This window comes from Canis lupus, chromosome 10, assembly GCF_048164855.1.
Source record: "Canis lupus baileyi chromosome 10, mCanLup2.hap1, whole genome shotgun sequence".
Lineage (NCBI taxonomy): Eukaryota > Metazoa > Chordata > Mammalia > Carnivora > Canidae > Canis > Canis lupus.
In genome coordinates, this window is record NC_132847.1 from 26,642,568 (window position 1) to 26,659,793 (window position 17,226).

Here is a 17,226-nt window from a genome sequence, read left to right on the forward strand (position 1 = left end):
GACTGCAGGTCCTGTGGATAAAGCTGCGGACCCCAAAGGCTTTAGAGACCCACTTTAATTCCATCAACAAACTCTCCAGTGCTATATGATCCAATTTCTTATCTGTCAAATGGGGCTAAATAGTACCTATTTCATAAAGGTGTATGAGCATTAAATTAGCAAATACAAGTAACTCACATTTACTGAGATCACTGCAAGTGTTCAAGAACGTATGCATAATGTGCCAGATGCAGTGTTTCTTCAAAAATAAAGAAAGCAGAGTTGATGCCTACGAGGTTTTTAAGAGGGTAAGACAAGGCACCAATAACTCCAACTCCAAATCCACAGGGCCACAAGTGGGAGAGGCACTCCAGGTATAATTTACAGTATGGAAGCTGGAAAATTCAGGGACTGTCCAGGAAACGGCAACAGCCCAGTCTAGCTAGAGCCTAGGCTGTATCTTCACTCATCTAACATGTTTACTGAAAAAACTGTGCCAGGCTCCAGGAGATAACAATGGAGAGCCAAGCAGGCTAGATTGTGGGGGACAGGGAGCACATTGTCTTCTCACCATGGGCTAGCTCTTTAGAAACGAGCTCTCCAATAATAAATTCTAACTCTTCTGGTCTTTTTCCTTCATTTTCCTTAAAGAAGAATGAGAATGGGTGAGGGAAAGGGAGGAACAGTCACTTAGGCTTTTGGTTAAGAGTCATAATTAACCAGCCTTTACCATAAGTAATACACATGGCTTACGTTCCAAGTTTTGTATGTCTGTTCCTGTCTGTGTAGATGAGAGATTATGGAGGGAGGCAGGGGACACCAGATAACCTGATGTCCTTTCCCCATCAAGCAACACACACACATCTTCCCAAAGCTAAGAGGATGAGAACAGGCCTGCTCCAGGGGCGCAGCTGCATCTTTTCAAGGAAGCAGACCTGGAGAGAGCCGAGGGCATGTCCTCAGAGTAGCTCCCGTCGTGTGGGCATTCTACATGTACTGTGGCATGCACTTCTCCCCAAAACCCTGCTGAGGTATCAATATCCCCATTGTTCAAATCAAGAAATGGAAGCTTTGAAAGCTATTTAGCCATGCGCTTAGGATCGCACACTTACAGCCGTAAGTGGTAAAGCCGGGATTTTAAATACCAAGGCTTTAGGATGACAACAAACATTCCTAGTCCCCAAGATGATGATAATTTGTCCTAACCATGCCATTGTAGTAAAATTCAATATAGGTGTCAGAGCACCCTAAGAATCATTCTTAGGGTTGCTATTGCAGAGAGACAAAGAAAAGAGGAATCTAAAAATCTTTCTTTAAAAACAAAACAAAGCCTTACAAGAGTATCGTTCTAAACACTCTGGCGTCAGTTCAGGGTTCAAATTTTAGACCTTACCTCTGAAATGAGATTTTTTTCCCTAATCTTTCTGCCCATCAGGCTAGATGAAGTGATATTCTTATGCTTCCAAAGAACTCAAAACAAAACAAAAAAATAATAAATTATCATAGCCCTAACCAGGTTGTTTTATCATGTGAGGTCTTTCTTTCCTACTGGGACCACAAATGCCAGGTGAGCAGGGTCTGCACCTTTTGTCTTGCTTGAAACTGAATTCTGTGTCCAGCACATCTGCATGTACTGCACGTCCCTGCCCATTCTTCAGGAGTGCCTAGGGCTTGGGCAATCTCCCAAATTAATCCCAACCCATTCCTCCCTCTTGATGGGATGAAATAAACTAAGCCTCTAATCAAGTCATCTAAACTACAAGCCCAGAACAAATGGAAGTGAAAACCCATCTACGCCTTCTCTGACCTGCACAGAAGAAACGAACCCCATTATTCCCTGAGCCAGCAGCCCCAGGGAATAGGAATGAGTAGTTCTGACTTGAACCACTGGTCACCACCCTCCCCACTCCCCACTACACCCACACTTGCCCAAGGAATGACTAGCTGACACAGGTGGACACACAAACAGGATCAAAACATTTTAGGAGGTAAAACAATCAAATGGAATTGCTTTACATCTCTCTGTCCCCTACTGCCCTATTTTTGGAGGGCAGAAGTAAGCTTTCCTGAATCAGGGTTTGGCTTTCAGGGCCCACCGTTTCCCTGCTCCAGGGAAAAGTCTCACAGAAAGTAAAAGAGCTCTACCTTGACCATTTCCCACAAAGGTCATGGCCACTAGCCCTTATACTCTAAATATTACTACCTCTCCCCTCCCTGGGAATGGTGGAATATGAGTTCTCTTTCCCAGGTGACTTAATTCCCCCTTTCTAACACACATGCACACACACACACACACATACATACGCACACCCACACAAGGAACTACATCAAAACTGTGCAGTTCACAGTTATTGATTCAACACACGGAGTTCCCTGTTACCCAGAGAATAGAAGGATAAGGGAAGTTTCCTAAAAGAACCTTGTTCTCCCAAAACTAGCTACATCTTGCACTACTGCTTCATTTGCCACCTTTGAGTTAGAAGCAAAAAACTAGAGGGAGGCAGGAGTGAGGCAACCGCCCCAGACAGAGAAGCTGTACCAGCCTGGGTGGGTGTGAAAATAAGTAGTGGGCTCAGAGCACAAGCTCCGGTATCAGGCAACCTCACTGTGAATCCCAGTATTGCCACTCACGAACCATGTGATCTTGGGCAACTTACTAAAGCTTTCTGGCATTTCAATTTATTCATCTATAAGTCAGAAAAATAGTAACTACCTCTCACAGCCACGTGGTCAAAATGAAGTAATATCTATGGAATTGTGCCATCATGCCCGGCACCTAGCACGCATTCCGAAATGGTAAGAACTCCTACAATCATCATTACTGTCATTGTCATCATTTCATGATGCCAAGTTGGAGGAAGCAATTTCACAAGATAACCCTCACTGAGTCAGAGGCTCATGTTTTTTAAATGATTTGTCAACATTTTTTTGCTGCCTTTAATTCAATCACTTCATTCCATGATCTCAAATGACTCAGTCAAAAGAAGGCTATTTCTCCCCATGAACACGTGAAATCCAATGACTTTTCCATCCCATGGCTAAAAGGTTTTCAGCTCAGCTTTGGCAGCCTGATGTAAACAACATGGCCAAAGAATTTTAACTGCCATTTCATTAATGGGGTCCCATTAACATCCCTCCCAACCAGCTCTGTTGATGGCCCAGTAAATGGCTGCTCAATTATCAAGCAACTGAGTCCCCATAAACCTCGGCCCTGGCCGATGAGGTTAAAGATTAAGCGGTTCTGGAAATAATAATGAGGTATAAGAAAGAGGCTGCACAGAAGGCCAGGGTCCCTTTCCCAGCCACTAGCTACCCAACAAATGGAGGCAAGGGTCTAAGCAGTCAGCTTCTAAACATGGGACAACCCTCCCTCACCTCAGAATAAAGTATCATACCAAAATCTAGAGGCATCACCTTGAGGGGGAACCTGGACTCAGAGGAAGCAAAGGGGACTGCCACAGCAGGAAGAGACAGAGCTGTTCCAAACAGGAAACCAAACAGGCAGCTGGGCGGAGAGAGGTGGTGCTCTCAGAGTTGTCCTGTGTCTACCCCTGAACGCCTTCACCAGAGGGCTGACAACTTAGCAGAAGGCAAGAGCTCACCCTAAAAAATTTTTTGAGAACAATTTGGCACTATCATTTTTTTAATGCACTCTCTTTGAGCTACTTTATGCGACTAAGATGATACTCCACAAATACAGTTGTACTACTGCTTACACACTTGCGTGTACTCCAAAACATGCATAAGTCTCACTCAAGCATTTTCTATAAAAGAAAAAATTGGTAACAACAATGTCCATCAATTGAAGACTAGTTAAATAAACTATATAGTTCCTCAATAAGATGCAGCAGAGAAAATGAATAAGATACAGCCATGCACAAGGGTCTGGAAAGAACTCCAGGATTTTATATTAAGAAAAGTACAATGAGTATAGAATGCTTCTATTTAGGTATGCTAAAAAGCATAATATATATATTCCCTAGGGTTACCCAAGATAGTCCCCTCCAGAGAGAAGGCCTGGGAGAAGGTTAACTTCGCATTTTATAACTTTATGTACCGTTTGAATTTTTTTTATTATGAGTATAAGTTGAATTTGACTGAAGAAATTGGTTTCAATAATAACGGTATGGCAATGTATCTGCTAACATGGAAGGGTATTCGGAATATATTGCAAGATTTTTCTAAGATTTTTTTTAAAAGATTTTATTTATTTATTCATGAGAGACACACAGAGAGAGGCAGAGACACAGGCAGAGGGAGAAGCAGGCTCCTCTCAGGAAGCCCGATGCAGAACTTGATCCCAGGACCCCGGGATCATGCCCTGAGCCGAAGGCAGATGCGCTCAACCACTGAGCCACCCAGGCATCCCAGACTTTCTTAAGATTTATTTATTTATTATTTGAGAGAGAGAGGGCATGGGGAAGGGGGGGGAGAGGGAGAGGGAGAGAATCTCTAGGAGACTTCCCACTGAGCATGGAATCTGACACAGAGCTCTATCCCACAACCCTGAGATCATGACCTGAGCCAAAATCAAGAATCAGAAGCTTAACTGACTAAGCCACCCAGGTGCCCCATTTGAAGACCCCTACTTCTCACTTCCCCACCCAAAGATGACTAAACAAGCCAAGTCTAGCAGAGAATTGATCATCTGTCTACAGGGTCTAGTTGCTGGGATTTGGTGACTACATGGTTCCATCTTCCAGGCTCACACTTCCAATGAAAAATGTCAACTCTAGGCACCAATACTCATTGGTTACCAATCTGCAGGGCCACTTTATGTCCAAATGGAGCCTGGACGTCAAATAATGTAGTAGTTATAAACACTGGCTCTGGAGTCAACGCTATCTGGGTTTGAACACTGCCTCTGTCTCTATCAGCTGTGTGACCTCAACCAATTACTTCACTTCTCTGTGCTTTAATTTCCTTAGCTGCTGCATGCATTAAATGAAATGATGTGCATAAAGTGCTTACCACAGGGTAAGCTGTCACCATAGTGACAGCTCAATAAATGCCAACTAAAAATAATTCATCAGGATGTCTGTATACACACCTGTGTATGCACACACCCACAACACTGACGGCACTCAATCCCTGTGACAGCATCAGGACCAGGTAATACCAAGACCACAGTGTGTTCCAACTACATACTCTCCATCCTCCTGTGGGTGTCTGTCACCATCAGATAGTGAAACGGCCAAAGGGAGAAGACACAGATTGTGAAAGTGTGGGGAATCCAGGCTAGAAGAAGCAGGGAGCCTTGTCAAAGTTGGGGTTTCAGTCCATAGCCCAAACCTCAGAAAACTGCATCAGCAACTACAAAACACAAAACTCTACATGCATGCACACACACTATGCAGAAGGAGAAGGCTAGGGGCAGGACAGGGAAGAGAGAGAATTCCTGGCATCTAAGTACTCTCCCTTTGCCCCCATACCAGCAGATGTTCACAATCTGACCTGGGCCTCAGCTAAGCTCTTGGCTCCTGCTGAAGCAAAGCCTGAGCACATCCCTCAAGAAAGTGACCTCTTCAAAGGCTGGATAGAAAGGACCTCTTGAGAAAAAAGTAGAGTGAGGGATAGGAAGGGAAAAAAGGCATAGAAGGGGCAGCAGAGAAAGAAGAAAGTCAAGGTTCAGAGTCAGGAAGAGTCAGCATAATTCAGAATTGGGGCAACTGGGGAATGTCCTTCACAAAAATCATCATCTTAACAACTGGTCCCATTTGGGTCCAAAACAGACTTCAAGGGGAAATGAGAGTCTATGGAGGCTCTTGGGGTCTGGGAACTGATAAGAGAACACAAGAATTCCAAGAAATAAAGCACATGCTCAGTGCCTTGTGGATAAGGCACTAACACAGCACAGGGAGCTGGCAGGTGGACAGCCAGCAGGCCCTCGGCTCATTTCCAGACATGAGCTGGACAGGAGACACAGAAGAGAAGAAAGACAGTATCTGTACAGGCAGGGGGAAGAAGGAGAAGCTTTACTGCGAGGGAAGGAGGGGACCATGCCTGAATTTATTGTTTAAAATAACTAGACCCCAGGGATCCCTGGGTGGCTCAGCAGTTTGGTGCCTGCCTTTGGCTCAGGGCACGATCCTGGGGTCCCGGGATCAAGTCCCATGTCGGACTCCGGGCATGGAGCCTGCTTCTCCCTCCTCCTGTGTCTCTGCCTCTCTCTCTCTCTCTCTCTCTCTCATGAATAAATAAATAAATCTTAAAAAAAAAAAACTAGACCCATTACCTGGGCCATTCATGATCTTTCTTTGTCCTCAGGTCGATATATATCAATGAAGACTTCTGGGGCCCCTGGATGGCTCAGTTTGTTAAGCATCCAACTCTTGGTTTCAGCTCAGGTCATGATCTCAGGGTCATTGCGCTCTGCACTCAGGGCGGAATCTGCTGAATATTCTCTCCCTCCCCTACTGCTCCTCCCCCTGCTCGTGTTCTCTCTCTAAAATAAACAGATAAAATCTTTTTTTTAAAAAATTGAAGATTTCTTTCCAGCTAAATGTGGTGGACTAAACATTCATGTCCATCTCTCCACTCCCTCCCCAAATCCCATTAAAATAAGAGGAGGATAAACTTCAGCAGAGAAACAAACTGGAATCAGCACATTATCTGATGAACAGTTACTGTTCAATTCTTATAAAAATCTGCCTTACAAGAATTGGTGGTAGGAACACTCATTATAAAAAAGAAAAGGGCAATTTTCTTTTTCAGGAGAGCAGAGACTTCAATTGTTTAGTTTTCTATGATTTCTCTGGCACCTAAAAAGTGTTTAGCAGTAAGCAATCAAGCCATTGTTGAATAAATGTACTCCTCAATGAAGGAGCACAATGTGATCTCATAGTCTATGCCTAGTACTGACTCTGCTACCCTTAATTTAGTATTAATTAGCATTCTTTAGATGTTTTCTAATGTCTGAGATTATAAACTGAATAAATTTCCAGCATGAAAAGGCAATTATCAACCACCTTTCTGATTTAAAACAAAAAAATTTCTGATTGAAAAAGAACTAATTATAATCTATAACTCAGCTCAGTTGTAGAAATGGTATTAGGAGATTAAAAAGGAGGAAGAGTGTGTATACATGAGGGAAAATCTATGAACGTCAATCTTGTACTTCTGTGAAAAGTCAACAGATATATTTCAAACTAATAAATCCAAAAGAGTGATATGAACATTTTATTTAGATAAATTAAGGTAAAGAGTAGATGAAGTAGCTTTTCGTGAAATCAGAACCTGCACTTTAATTCTTTCAGAACTGGAGGTAACTGGGCCTACAGAAGAAGACGTGGTGTGGAAAGGCAGGGCAGGGGTCTCTGGCTTACTGGCTTAGCATCAGAAGACATGCAGTACTATTTGACTTCTAAAATCTAGAATAGATTTTAAAATCTATAAAATAGAATATGTGGATCAAAAAAAGAAATTTTCTTAAACAACAATAAAGATTTATGTCAAGACCTAGCTCAAATGACTCCTCCCTCTACAAAGTTTTCTCAGACCTCCTTCCTCTTCTCCCATGAAAACGACTGTCTGTACCATCAGTCTGGCAATTAATCCTATTCCACTTGGCTATGAATGGAACTCTTCTATTATTAATTATCTTGCCACATGTCTTGTCTCTCCAACTAAATTACAACTGTTTCGTGGGAGAGTGCACTTCTCACCACAGGTGAGGAGTCTACTGCAGACCAGGTGATTAAATCCATAAGCTTAGAAGGGGTAGAGCCCCCCTAACCCCCCGTTACCTGCATAAGCATTGGCCTGCTGAAGAAGGTCGGTGCAGGTGTGCACATCTGCAAATGCGCGGATGCCCAAGCAATTGGTGGGATGCAACTGAGACTGCAGAAAGTCACAGCAGTTCTGCCGAACATCCATGAGCTGCAGCAGGCTGGCTGCCGGTAGCAGCACCTGGAGGAGAAGATGACATGCTGAGACACCAGACTCCTTCAGTAGGGCTTCACCCCACTAGAGCACTGTTCCAGTCATACCACTCCCACACTCAAGGTCCTTGCATGGCTCTCCCCTGCCTATCCAACTAAGTTTGAACTTCCACCAGGACAGCCAAGCCTTATTTCCCCTAACTTTCCACTTCACGGACCAGAAGCACCAACAGATTCTTTGTATCCCCACATTCCACAGCAGTGCCTCCCAATCACTAATGTGTACATGAAATTTCTGGGGATCTTATTAAAATTCTGAGTCAATAGACCTAACGTGGGGCCTGTGTTTCTAACGAACATCCAGGAGATGCCTGTAGCTGCTGGCCCAGGAACCATACTCTGGGTAACAGGCCCCTTACGGACTGAATGTTTGTTCCCTCCTCCCCCAATTTGTATGCTGAAACCCTAACCCCAACATGACTGTAGATTGGGCCTATGAAGAGGTGATAAAGGTTAAATGAGGTCATAAAGATGGGGCCCTTATAAGAAGAGAAAGAGACACCAAAGTGCACATGCTCTCTCTCTCTCTCTCTCTCTCTCTCTCCAATGTAATGACACAGGGAGAAAGTGACCTTCTGAAAGCCAGGAAGAGTCTCACCAACTGAATCAACTGGAACTTTGATCTTGAACTTCTAATTTTCAAAACTAGGAGGAAAACATATTTCTGTTGTTTAACCCATTGTGTGGTCTTCTGTTATGGCTGCCCAAGCAGACCAACACAGATGGGGTCTCCTACTTGGCTGCACAATGAATCACCCCTGGAGAATTTTTTAGATACTTATGCCTGGGTCTCAGCCCCAAAGATTTTAAGTTAATAGGTATGAGGCATGGTCTGGACAGTGATGTGTTTCTAAAGCTCCTCGGTTTTTAATGTATAGCCAAGTTTCAGAAAGCACTTCTCTGTAGTAACGAAACATTTTCACTCAGGTGCTTACTAAATTGTCCACTATTGCCTTCACTACTTAATTACTAAGCATTTGTGTGCCAGGTACTGGTCTAGGCTCTGGGGTTTAGTGGTAAATGCAGTAAGCCAGACCTCTGCTCTTACAGAGCTTACAATCTACTGGAACAAAAGAATGACCCTCAAATCCCTCAAGACTCAGGCAATAGCACTGTATTCTCTCCCATCTCACAGATTAAGTGTAAGGAACATCTCAAGGAACATGCTCAGAAAAAGGAGAGAGATGTTTCTCTTTAAAAGGTCACAGAACACAGGGGTATTTACACTATATCTTGGAAAACAGAAATAGTTCCCTGCTCAGGTGTGTGTGCATGTGTTTTTCCTAAAATCCAGGAAAGACTGGCTTGAGCAGGGCAGATGGGTGCTCAGACGTCCAACTCCACTCTAGTTTCTGGAGGACTTTCCTACAGCTGCTAAAGCCTGACCCCTGGATCAAAAATCCAGAAGAGATAGCACAGTCCTACTAGACCCCAATTCTGCTCCCTCCCACTCCTACCCTAGGGAAAGAATAAACATTCTGAGAGTGACTTTCCAAAAAGAAATTAAGAAGATCACAGAGCATTACAGATTTATTTGAAGCTTAGCTCAGGACCCCCAGCAACTATTTCACTTCAAAACAACCCCCGCATCCCAGGCCTTTGCTCTCAGCTGCTCTCCTGGCTCCCAGAGAGAGCATCTGGGCCAGCTAGACTCCAGCTGTTCTCATCCACAACGGCTTGCCCAAGAAGACATGGGCTACAGATATATCATTTTCTTGATTCAGAACACTATAAAAGTCTTTTTTATCAAGCGATTTAAATTCTAGACCCTGACTTTCTCCCAACACATAGCTGAATGCCTCAATCAAGTGAGGCCAAAAAACCTGCCCCACCGCCCATTCTTGGGCCTTGTCCCTCCACTAGGATAAGCAGCTAAGTTTTCTTTGGACTGAGGACACAGGACTTTCAGTGTTAAAACTTGGGTAACTAGTCACTTTTCCTCATCCCTGCCCACCTGCAGAAACCACCAAGAGCCTCCCCACCAGTAGTCCTACTCCCAAGCTAAGTGCCTACTCTCCACAAGGCAATCACTTCCATCCTAGGAGTTTAACTTCCTCCCTCACACAGCTGAGACTTTCAAGTTCTATAAAGCATGCTCCTCTCCCTTTTCTCTTCCACTCTCCTGTGTTCCCAACAGTAAATTTACATCATGTCCTTAATATTTTTTTAAGCCATTGGTTCATTTCAGAGAAGGAGAAAAAAAAAATGCCCACTTTTGGGAGTTTTAGGCCATAAGATAGCTCCAAATCTGACCATCTGAGCTCCATCCCCACTAGGCAGCCACCAACCCCACTAAGCAGCCATAAACTGGGAACCTCAATTAACCTGTGAGCTTGCTCAGACTAGCCAAACAGATTCAAGGACCAGATTAGTCTCTGCCTGCTAGTTAGGTAGACAACCATTAACCATTCTTGCTGAATACACACCAGGAACGGAAAGCTGTGTTTTAAACCCCAAATGACCTTTATGATAACCCTTTGACCAGCGCTAGCTACACACTCTATAGTTAGGGCCATACGTTAACCGATCATCCTGGCTTGCTAAGACTTTGCCAGTTTGAGCACTGAAAGCCCTCTGTCCCAGGAGAGCCCCCTCAGTCCTGGGCAAACTGGGGTGACTGACCATGCTAGGGACCAGGAGTACCAAGACCACAGTGTGTTCCAACTGCATCCTCTCCATCCTCCCATGGGTGTCTGTTACCATCAGATAGTGAAAGGTAACCAGATACCTACAAACCCCTGGTGGGGAGGAATAATCAAATGTTGTCCAGCATGCACTGTACTCAGTGGTAGGCCAAGTCCCAAAAAGGTCAAGCTGAGAAGAGGCAGGAATGGGACAGCAGCCCTTTAAGCCCCAGAGAGGAGGGTTTCTGAGAGTACAGCCCACCCCCAGATGGTATTCCTAGCCAGGCCCAGATGACAGCACACCAGGGACAAATAGCCCCTTCCCCTTTGCCCTCTTTTTCACTGCAAAGACAGCGGCACAGTTTGGTCCTTAAATTCTCAAGCCCATGACAAATAGCCGAATAAATTAAATAATAAATATTTCCTGAACATATTCCTCAGGTTATACTTCCAGTTTTTAAAACTTCCACAGATGGAGCTACCCACATAGCTTTTCCCTACTGTTCACAAAACACACTCAGCAGGCAAAAATTATAAGGTTTTCCACCTTTCAACAGCCCCCCATCCTGTTTAGGTCCACTCCTGCCCAAAAGCATTCCCAAGATGGCTTCAAATGAACAGGGGCTTGTGGTTTCTCTAATTGCTCCTTCCCTCTCTTTGATCTTATGCTGTGATTAGCTATGAGTCAAAGGGCCTTTTCTTCCCACTACTTGCTTCATACAGGAAGGCGTGAAGAAAGCTGAGGGCAAAGTCTGAAGGCTGGAAGGTCTATCACTGCTCAAACTCTGCGTCTCAGGGAAAACTTGGGGCCCCACCCGCTGGGGTTCTGGGGGCTGCGTGCAATGGGAAGAGACACAGACCCTCTGAGGCTGTGAAAGAAAAGAGAGCAAAACATCCATAAGGGAGCTGTCCGCACTTCCCTCTCCCACATCAACAAGGGCTTTTGGAGGATTTCCTCTTCTCTTATCTCGCGTGCAACTCGACTCCCTTGAGGGGCAGCGTAACAGGCGGTGAACAAGAGGCCAAGCTCAGGTCCTCAGCTTGGTGGGATCACCAGGACAGCCCTGTTTGGCCCCTGGAAGGAGGAGGCCGAGACTGGAAGAGCTGCTAGCTGGAACCACCACAGGGATACGCGATGGCTTGAGGTCAAAAAGCTTTTAGCTTGTCTCCTGCCATCCCGGCATTTTAGCTCTGGAAAATGAGCTGTGGAACGACCCTCAGTAGAGAGTTTACGGGTTTCCCTCCAGCTTGCAAATTGCCTCCCCTCCATTTTTCACGGGCAGGCCCCGTTTTGTTTTTTTCTCTCCCTTGGATAACATGAAAACACAGCAGAGGATATCCCGTCACGGAGTTTGTTTCCTCTGACAAAAACAAAAGGAAATGCCCTGCCTCGGAAAGCACCTACTCCTGGAATCTCAGGGAGGCAGGGCCAGGCCTAGAGGGAGGGAGGAAAGGAGACCACCAACCAGAGGGCCCGGCGAGAGGCCCCAGCCCCAGCCATGCAGTGGGTTTGTCTCTGCCAACACCAGGCATGAGGCCTGGCACAGAAACATTATTTAATAGAAATATGTTGAAAAAAGAAGAAAGAAAGTGGGGGAGGGAAGAGAAAGTTTGAGAGAGAAGGAAGGAGGGAGGACAGTGTGTAGATGAACAAGAGAGCTAGCAAACTAGCACTGTGATGAAAAGTGTCACTCAGAATCTTGACTTCTCCATTTATTGGCCATGTGACTAAAGGCAAAGGGCTTAACCTCTCTGTGCACTGTCGCTTCAACAGTGACATGAAGGCAATAGTGGCTCTGCCTTCCAAGCCTGTTATGAGAATCAAATGAGAGAATACATTTGAGGCCATCAACAGAGCACCTGGTGCACAGGGAGGGCTCAGGTAAGTTCATTTTGGTCATTATTAATTATTATGAGCCTTTAAGTCACAATTCCGATTATTCATTCATGTAACAAGAAACTCAGGTTCACCACATCGAGAGAAAACAGGGAGACGAGTAAGCAGGTTCAAAGCCCAGTGCTGCTACCTACGTAAGTACTTGGGAGCATTAGCTTCTTCGACTAGAGAAGAGCGACCATTTTTGGTCCAAATACTGGTTTGGTGAGGTGATGAAGTTAAATGAGATGATACACATGAAGTGGAGGATACATGCTTGGCTTCCGGCCAGGGACATCAAGTGACAGCGCTACGGTAGTTAACTCCGCCTCCACGGAAGGGCCAGGCCGGCACCCAGGGCCCGGGCAGCCATGTGGCCCAGCAGGGTGGCGGGTGGACCTCTGCAAGCCGCTCAATAAGCCCCAAGCCTGTGACTGTTGCTCCTCAGGCTTGGGGGCCCCAGCACCTCCACCGGCTCCTAGTACCCCAACCCTCCACAAAGGCCGTCTCCACAGCATGGGAGCCACTGCCTCCTCACGTTTGTCACAGCAGGAGAAAGCAGCCATGTTCTGATCTGAACTCTCTCTTCCCAACCCTTTCTGTTGTTTTGCCTCAGGGCAGTCCCACCAAACCACATTTTAAAGGGAGGGGGCACAAGGTAGACAAACAGTACATGTCACCGACACCAGCAGCACACAGGTCCCTGAGGGCTCCGCTGGGCCCCTCCTCATGCCGCTGGCCCCCCAACGGGCTCCTACCCCAAAGGACACACGGAAACGCAGAAGAGGGGGAAAGCCTGACCTGCTGGTCTTCCTTCAGGAGGTGGGCCCCGCCCACCATCATCAAGGCCGTGACAGCCATTCCTGGTGTCCTGGGCACCTCGACCCTGGCCCTACCACAATGGAGGCAGAGGCGGGGGCAGTCCATGTGCTTGACCACCTGTCTCTACCCCCAGACCCTGTGCCTGTGGTGACAGGGCCTCTGCACCCTCACACCAACCCCCTGAGAGGAGGTGCTGTACTGTACCCATAGTAAGGATGAAATCACCAAGGCATAGAAAGGTTAAGTGATTTACGTAGTGTCTCGCAGCTAGAAAATGATGGAGCTAGGATTTGAAGGCAGACCGTGGGACTCAGGACCACCTAAGAGAATGGGTGCGATCATGAAAACAGACCCTTGAGGCAGGGTATTGGGAGGCATCATGAGAGGCTCTGCTAGAGGAGAAGGAACACAGATCAGAGGCTGACACAGAAAGTGTCTTCTCTGGCAACAGAACTCACTGCATCCTATGCCCTCGGTCTAGATGGGAACAGAACCCTGCAGGGGGGCGAGGCCTGAGGAAGAGCACTCTATGCCCTAGGGGTGACACCTCGGCTCTGAGCCAGGCCTCTCCATCCAAACTCAACCCCTGCCTCACTGCTACATCTACATTTTTTTTAAAGGTTGTATCTATTTATTCATGAGAGACATGGAAAGAGAGGCAAAGACATAGGCAGAGGGAGAAGCAGGCTCCCTGCAGGGAGCCCAATGTGGGACTTGACCCTGGGGTCATGACCTGAGCCAAGGCTGAAGCTCAACCGCTGAGCCACCCAGGTGTCCCACTACTTCTACTTCTTTCTCTGAACCTGCACATCTTCACTCTGGCCCCTTGCCCTCCCTCTATAAGGTAGTTTTATAAGAAGCAGCGGTGAAGCCAGGTTATACAGAGTCCTCTGGTGAGTCTATCTGCTGCTACCTGCCATAAGAACTAAGAATGCAGGGTCGTACACTCTACCACTGGGTTAGACCAAAGCTGCAAAGATAAACACCCAGCCAGGAGATTAGGATCCAGAGTGGAACGACTTCTAATTACCCAAGTTTGTGAACACTTTGTATTTTCCTGGGGGTTGGGTGGGGAGGTCCTCAGCAAATACGTGATAAAGAAGGAAGAAAAAGCTGCTTCCAATTATACAATCTACAACCCCATCTATAGTGTTGAGGGGGCGGTCTTAGTGTCTTAAAACAACACAAATTCATTTTCTGACACTTCTGGAAGTCATAAGCCCCACATGGGTCTCCCTGGACTGATACAGAAGTGTCAACAGGACTGCATTCCTTCTGAAGGACCTAAGGGAGGGCATGTTTCCTTGCCTATTCTGCTTATAGAGGCCACCTGCATTCCTTGGTGTATGGCTCCCTAGGGTTCAAAGATGGAAGCATCAAGCTGAGCCTTTGTTGGGTCACATCTCTCTGGTTCTCCTTATCCCCCTCCCCGTGCACTTTAAAGAGCCCCCATGACTACACAGGGCCTGTGCAGATAATCCAAGGTAACCCCCCATCACATGTTCTGCTGATCAGAGACACTAATTCCAGCTGCAAGGTAAATTCATCTTGGAGAGTTAATATATTCACTGGTTCCAAAACTAGGACATGAACATTTGGGAAGAGGGGAACCAGGGGGGAGGGGGCCATTACTCTGCCAACCACATTATATGATTAATAGTTATTGATTAGGGGCACCCGAGTGTTGGAGTTAGTTGAGCACCCAACTCTTGGTTTTGGCTCAGGTCGTGATCTCAGGGTTATGATCTCAGGATTGTGAGATGGAAGCCAGCATAGGGCTCTGTGCTTAGCAAAGAGTCTGCTTGAGGCTCTCTTTCCCTCCACCCCTCACTCTCTCTGTCTCTAAAATAAATAAATATTTTTCTTAAAGTTATTAATTAGACCCTAATGCAAGATTTTAAAAAATTATTTACCCCCTGTAGATTTTTAGGTTGACATTGAGCATTTTTCATTAGAGCTGCAAAGGATTTAATTTTTTGCATCTTATAAATCTCAACATTTGCATCACTTTTTAAAGTATTTCAGTGAATATGAATGTGACAATAATGTAACTGTCAAACATGTAACATGTTTTCTCAATACATGCACTATACTCATTTTATACCCAATTACTCTGAACTCACTGTTACTGCTCAAAAGTCAATTAGGTGTTTCAATTCTGCTCCTAGATCTGAGATGGGAGTTCTCTGCTGCCTGCTCCATTCTGGACGAAAAAGATCAGAAAAGAAACGGGATGGCCATGTGTTTTACTGGGTATAAAATATACCTCACTTGTAAAAGGTCAAGGGATTATTAGATTAGATCACTGTACAATCTGAGAGTCTGTGCAGAAGCCAGAGACAAAGCAGGCTCTATAGAAAGGCGGGCTCTGGAGGCTCGAATACAGGGCACCTCCAGACCCCCAGCCCGCCTGCACCCTCAAAAGGACCCTGCAACCACACCAAGCTAACTCCCACTCATATGCAGGCTGCAGCTTAAATCCCATCTCCCAAAAGAGCCCTTTCCAGATCCCCTCACACATCCAGACTGAGTCCCCTTGACATTCTCTATCATGTTCCCTTCCTTCAAAGAACTTAGCATGATTTGTGCAGAAATTGTACGCTTATTTGATGAATAATGTCCTCACCCCCAGACCACAAACTGCATGGCAGCAGGCAATGGAGTCACTACTGCTGTCACAACCACTGTGCTCAACAAAGTGCCTGGCATATAACTGGCACACAAACATTTGAGTTGAATTGAATGGATAAATGATTACCAATGTAGTCTCCCAAATGCCTTGATCCTGGTAAAGGAGGTGGGATTCTGGATAAGGGAAATAGGTGTTCTGGTCACTGGAGAGGTATCTGCCTCACAATAAATAAGGTGGAACTGTATGTTTAAAAGAAGAAAGAAGAAAAATCCTTCGCATCACCTGTAATTTCCAGCACTTCCCTGAAAGAGTAAGGCCCTTAATGACAAGAAATAGTATTTCTGTGTTTAGCCCAGGGGCTTGTGGGCTTCCAGAGTGGGCCATACCCTCAACCATCTCCTGACTGAAGCAGGCCACTGCTTCCTCGTGTCCCCACAGTAAAGACACACAGCTTGGGGCAACGCAGTATCTTCACTGACTCTTTTCAAGGTTCCAAATGGCTGAGGGTGAGGGCAGGGAAGCAAAAGGAGGAAAAGGCACACATTTCACAGCTGCACTCCCCTGCTGAGGCTCATACCTGGTGCCTGGTATCTCCACCTCTGAGCATGAGTGCTCAGGGAAACTTGGCTGACTAATGTAGAAACAGGAAAAAATTTTAACAGCCTCACAATCCATACTGCAAATCCCTGAGATGGCATGATAACTGGGGAGAAGTGGGGTCACCCAAGCTTTTAGTTCTTCCTCCATCCAGTGTTTGAACCAACATGAGATAAAGACATTTTGCTCGGGGCCCAAGCTCATTCTGAGGTATCCTGGCTTAGCAGCAAAGAGCATGAGGGCCACTGTCAGGCACGTATGAGTCTGAGGGTCGTTCACCCACCCACATGCCATGTGATGCAGAGCAGGTCACGTAACCTCTTTAGAGCTTTGATTTCCTCTCCAGCTACCCAATGAGTTGTTCTGAAAGTTCCGTGAAATGAGGCTATAAAATGGTGGCCCTAAGTGTGCAATGAGCTACTAGCTCGGGCTGAGTTTACCTGGACGTTCTCCTCGGTCACCTCAATCTCTGCCGTATAGATGTAGTCAATCAGCTTATTCAGCGTCCTCCCATCCACATCCTTGATTTCAATCTTCTTGGCTTTACTCTCGGACATGTCACCTGCAGTCCAAAACAAAACCAAAATGGACACAAACTTGGTGCTTAACTTTCAGTCTCCTGCCCTGTGTTGGCAGCATAAAAGCACCAGGAGGCAGCAGAAGGGATTCAGGCATGGAGGAGAATAAAACAGCTGACATCTAGGTCACACCAACTTTGGGTCTGAAATCATTCGAATTGGTCTGAAGCCAATTCAA

At 45.9% G+C, this 17,226-nt stretch overlaps 1 protein-coding gene across 5 annotated transcripts in view; it reads right to left on the minus strand.

Moving 5' to 3' along the window:
- KLHL3 (kelch like family member 3) overlaps window positions 1-17,226 on the minus strand; it is a 114,045-nt gene that overhangs the window by 58,941 nt on the left and 37,878 nt on the right. For 3 of the 5 annotated variants that reach the window (XM_072841152.1, XM_072841151.1, XM_072841148.1), the window contains exons 4-5: window positions 16,911-17,032; window positions 7,725-7,887 (exon numbers count right to left, since the gene is read on the minus strand). In XM_072841152.1, coding sequence (XP_072697253.1) covers window positions 7,725-7,887; window positions 16,911-17,032 — 285 coding nt within the window. Of the gene's footprint in view, window positions 1-7,724; window positions 7,888-15,999; window positions 16,113-16,910; window positions 17,033-17,226 lie in introns of all 5 variants that reach the window. The other 2 variants (XM_072841149.1, XM_072841153.1) reach the window with 1 other exon arrangement.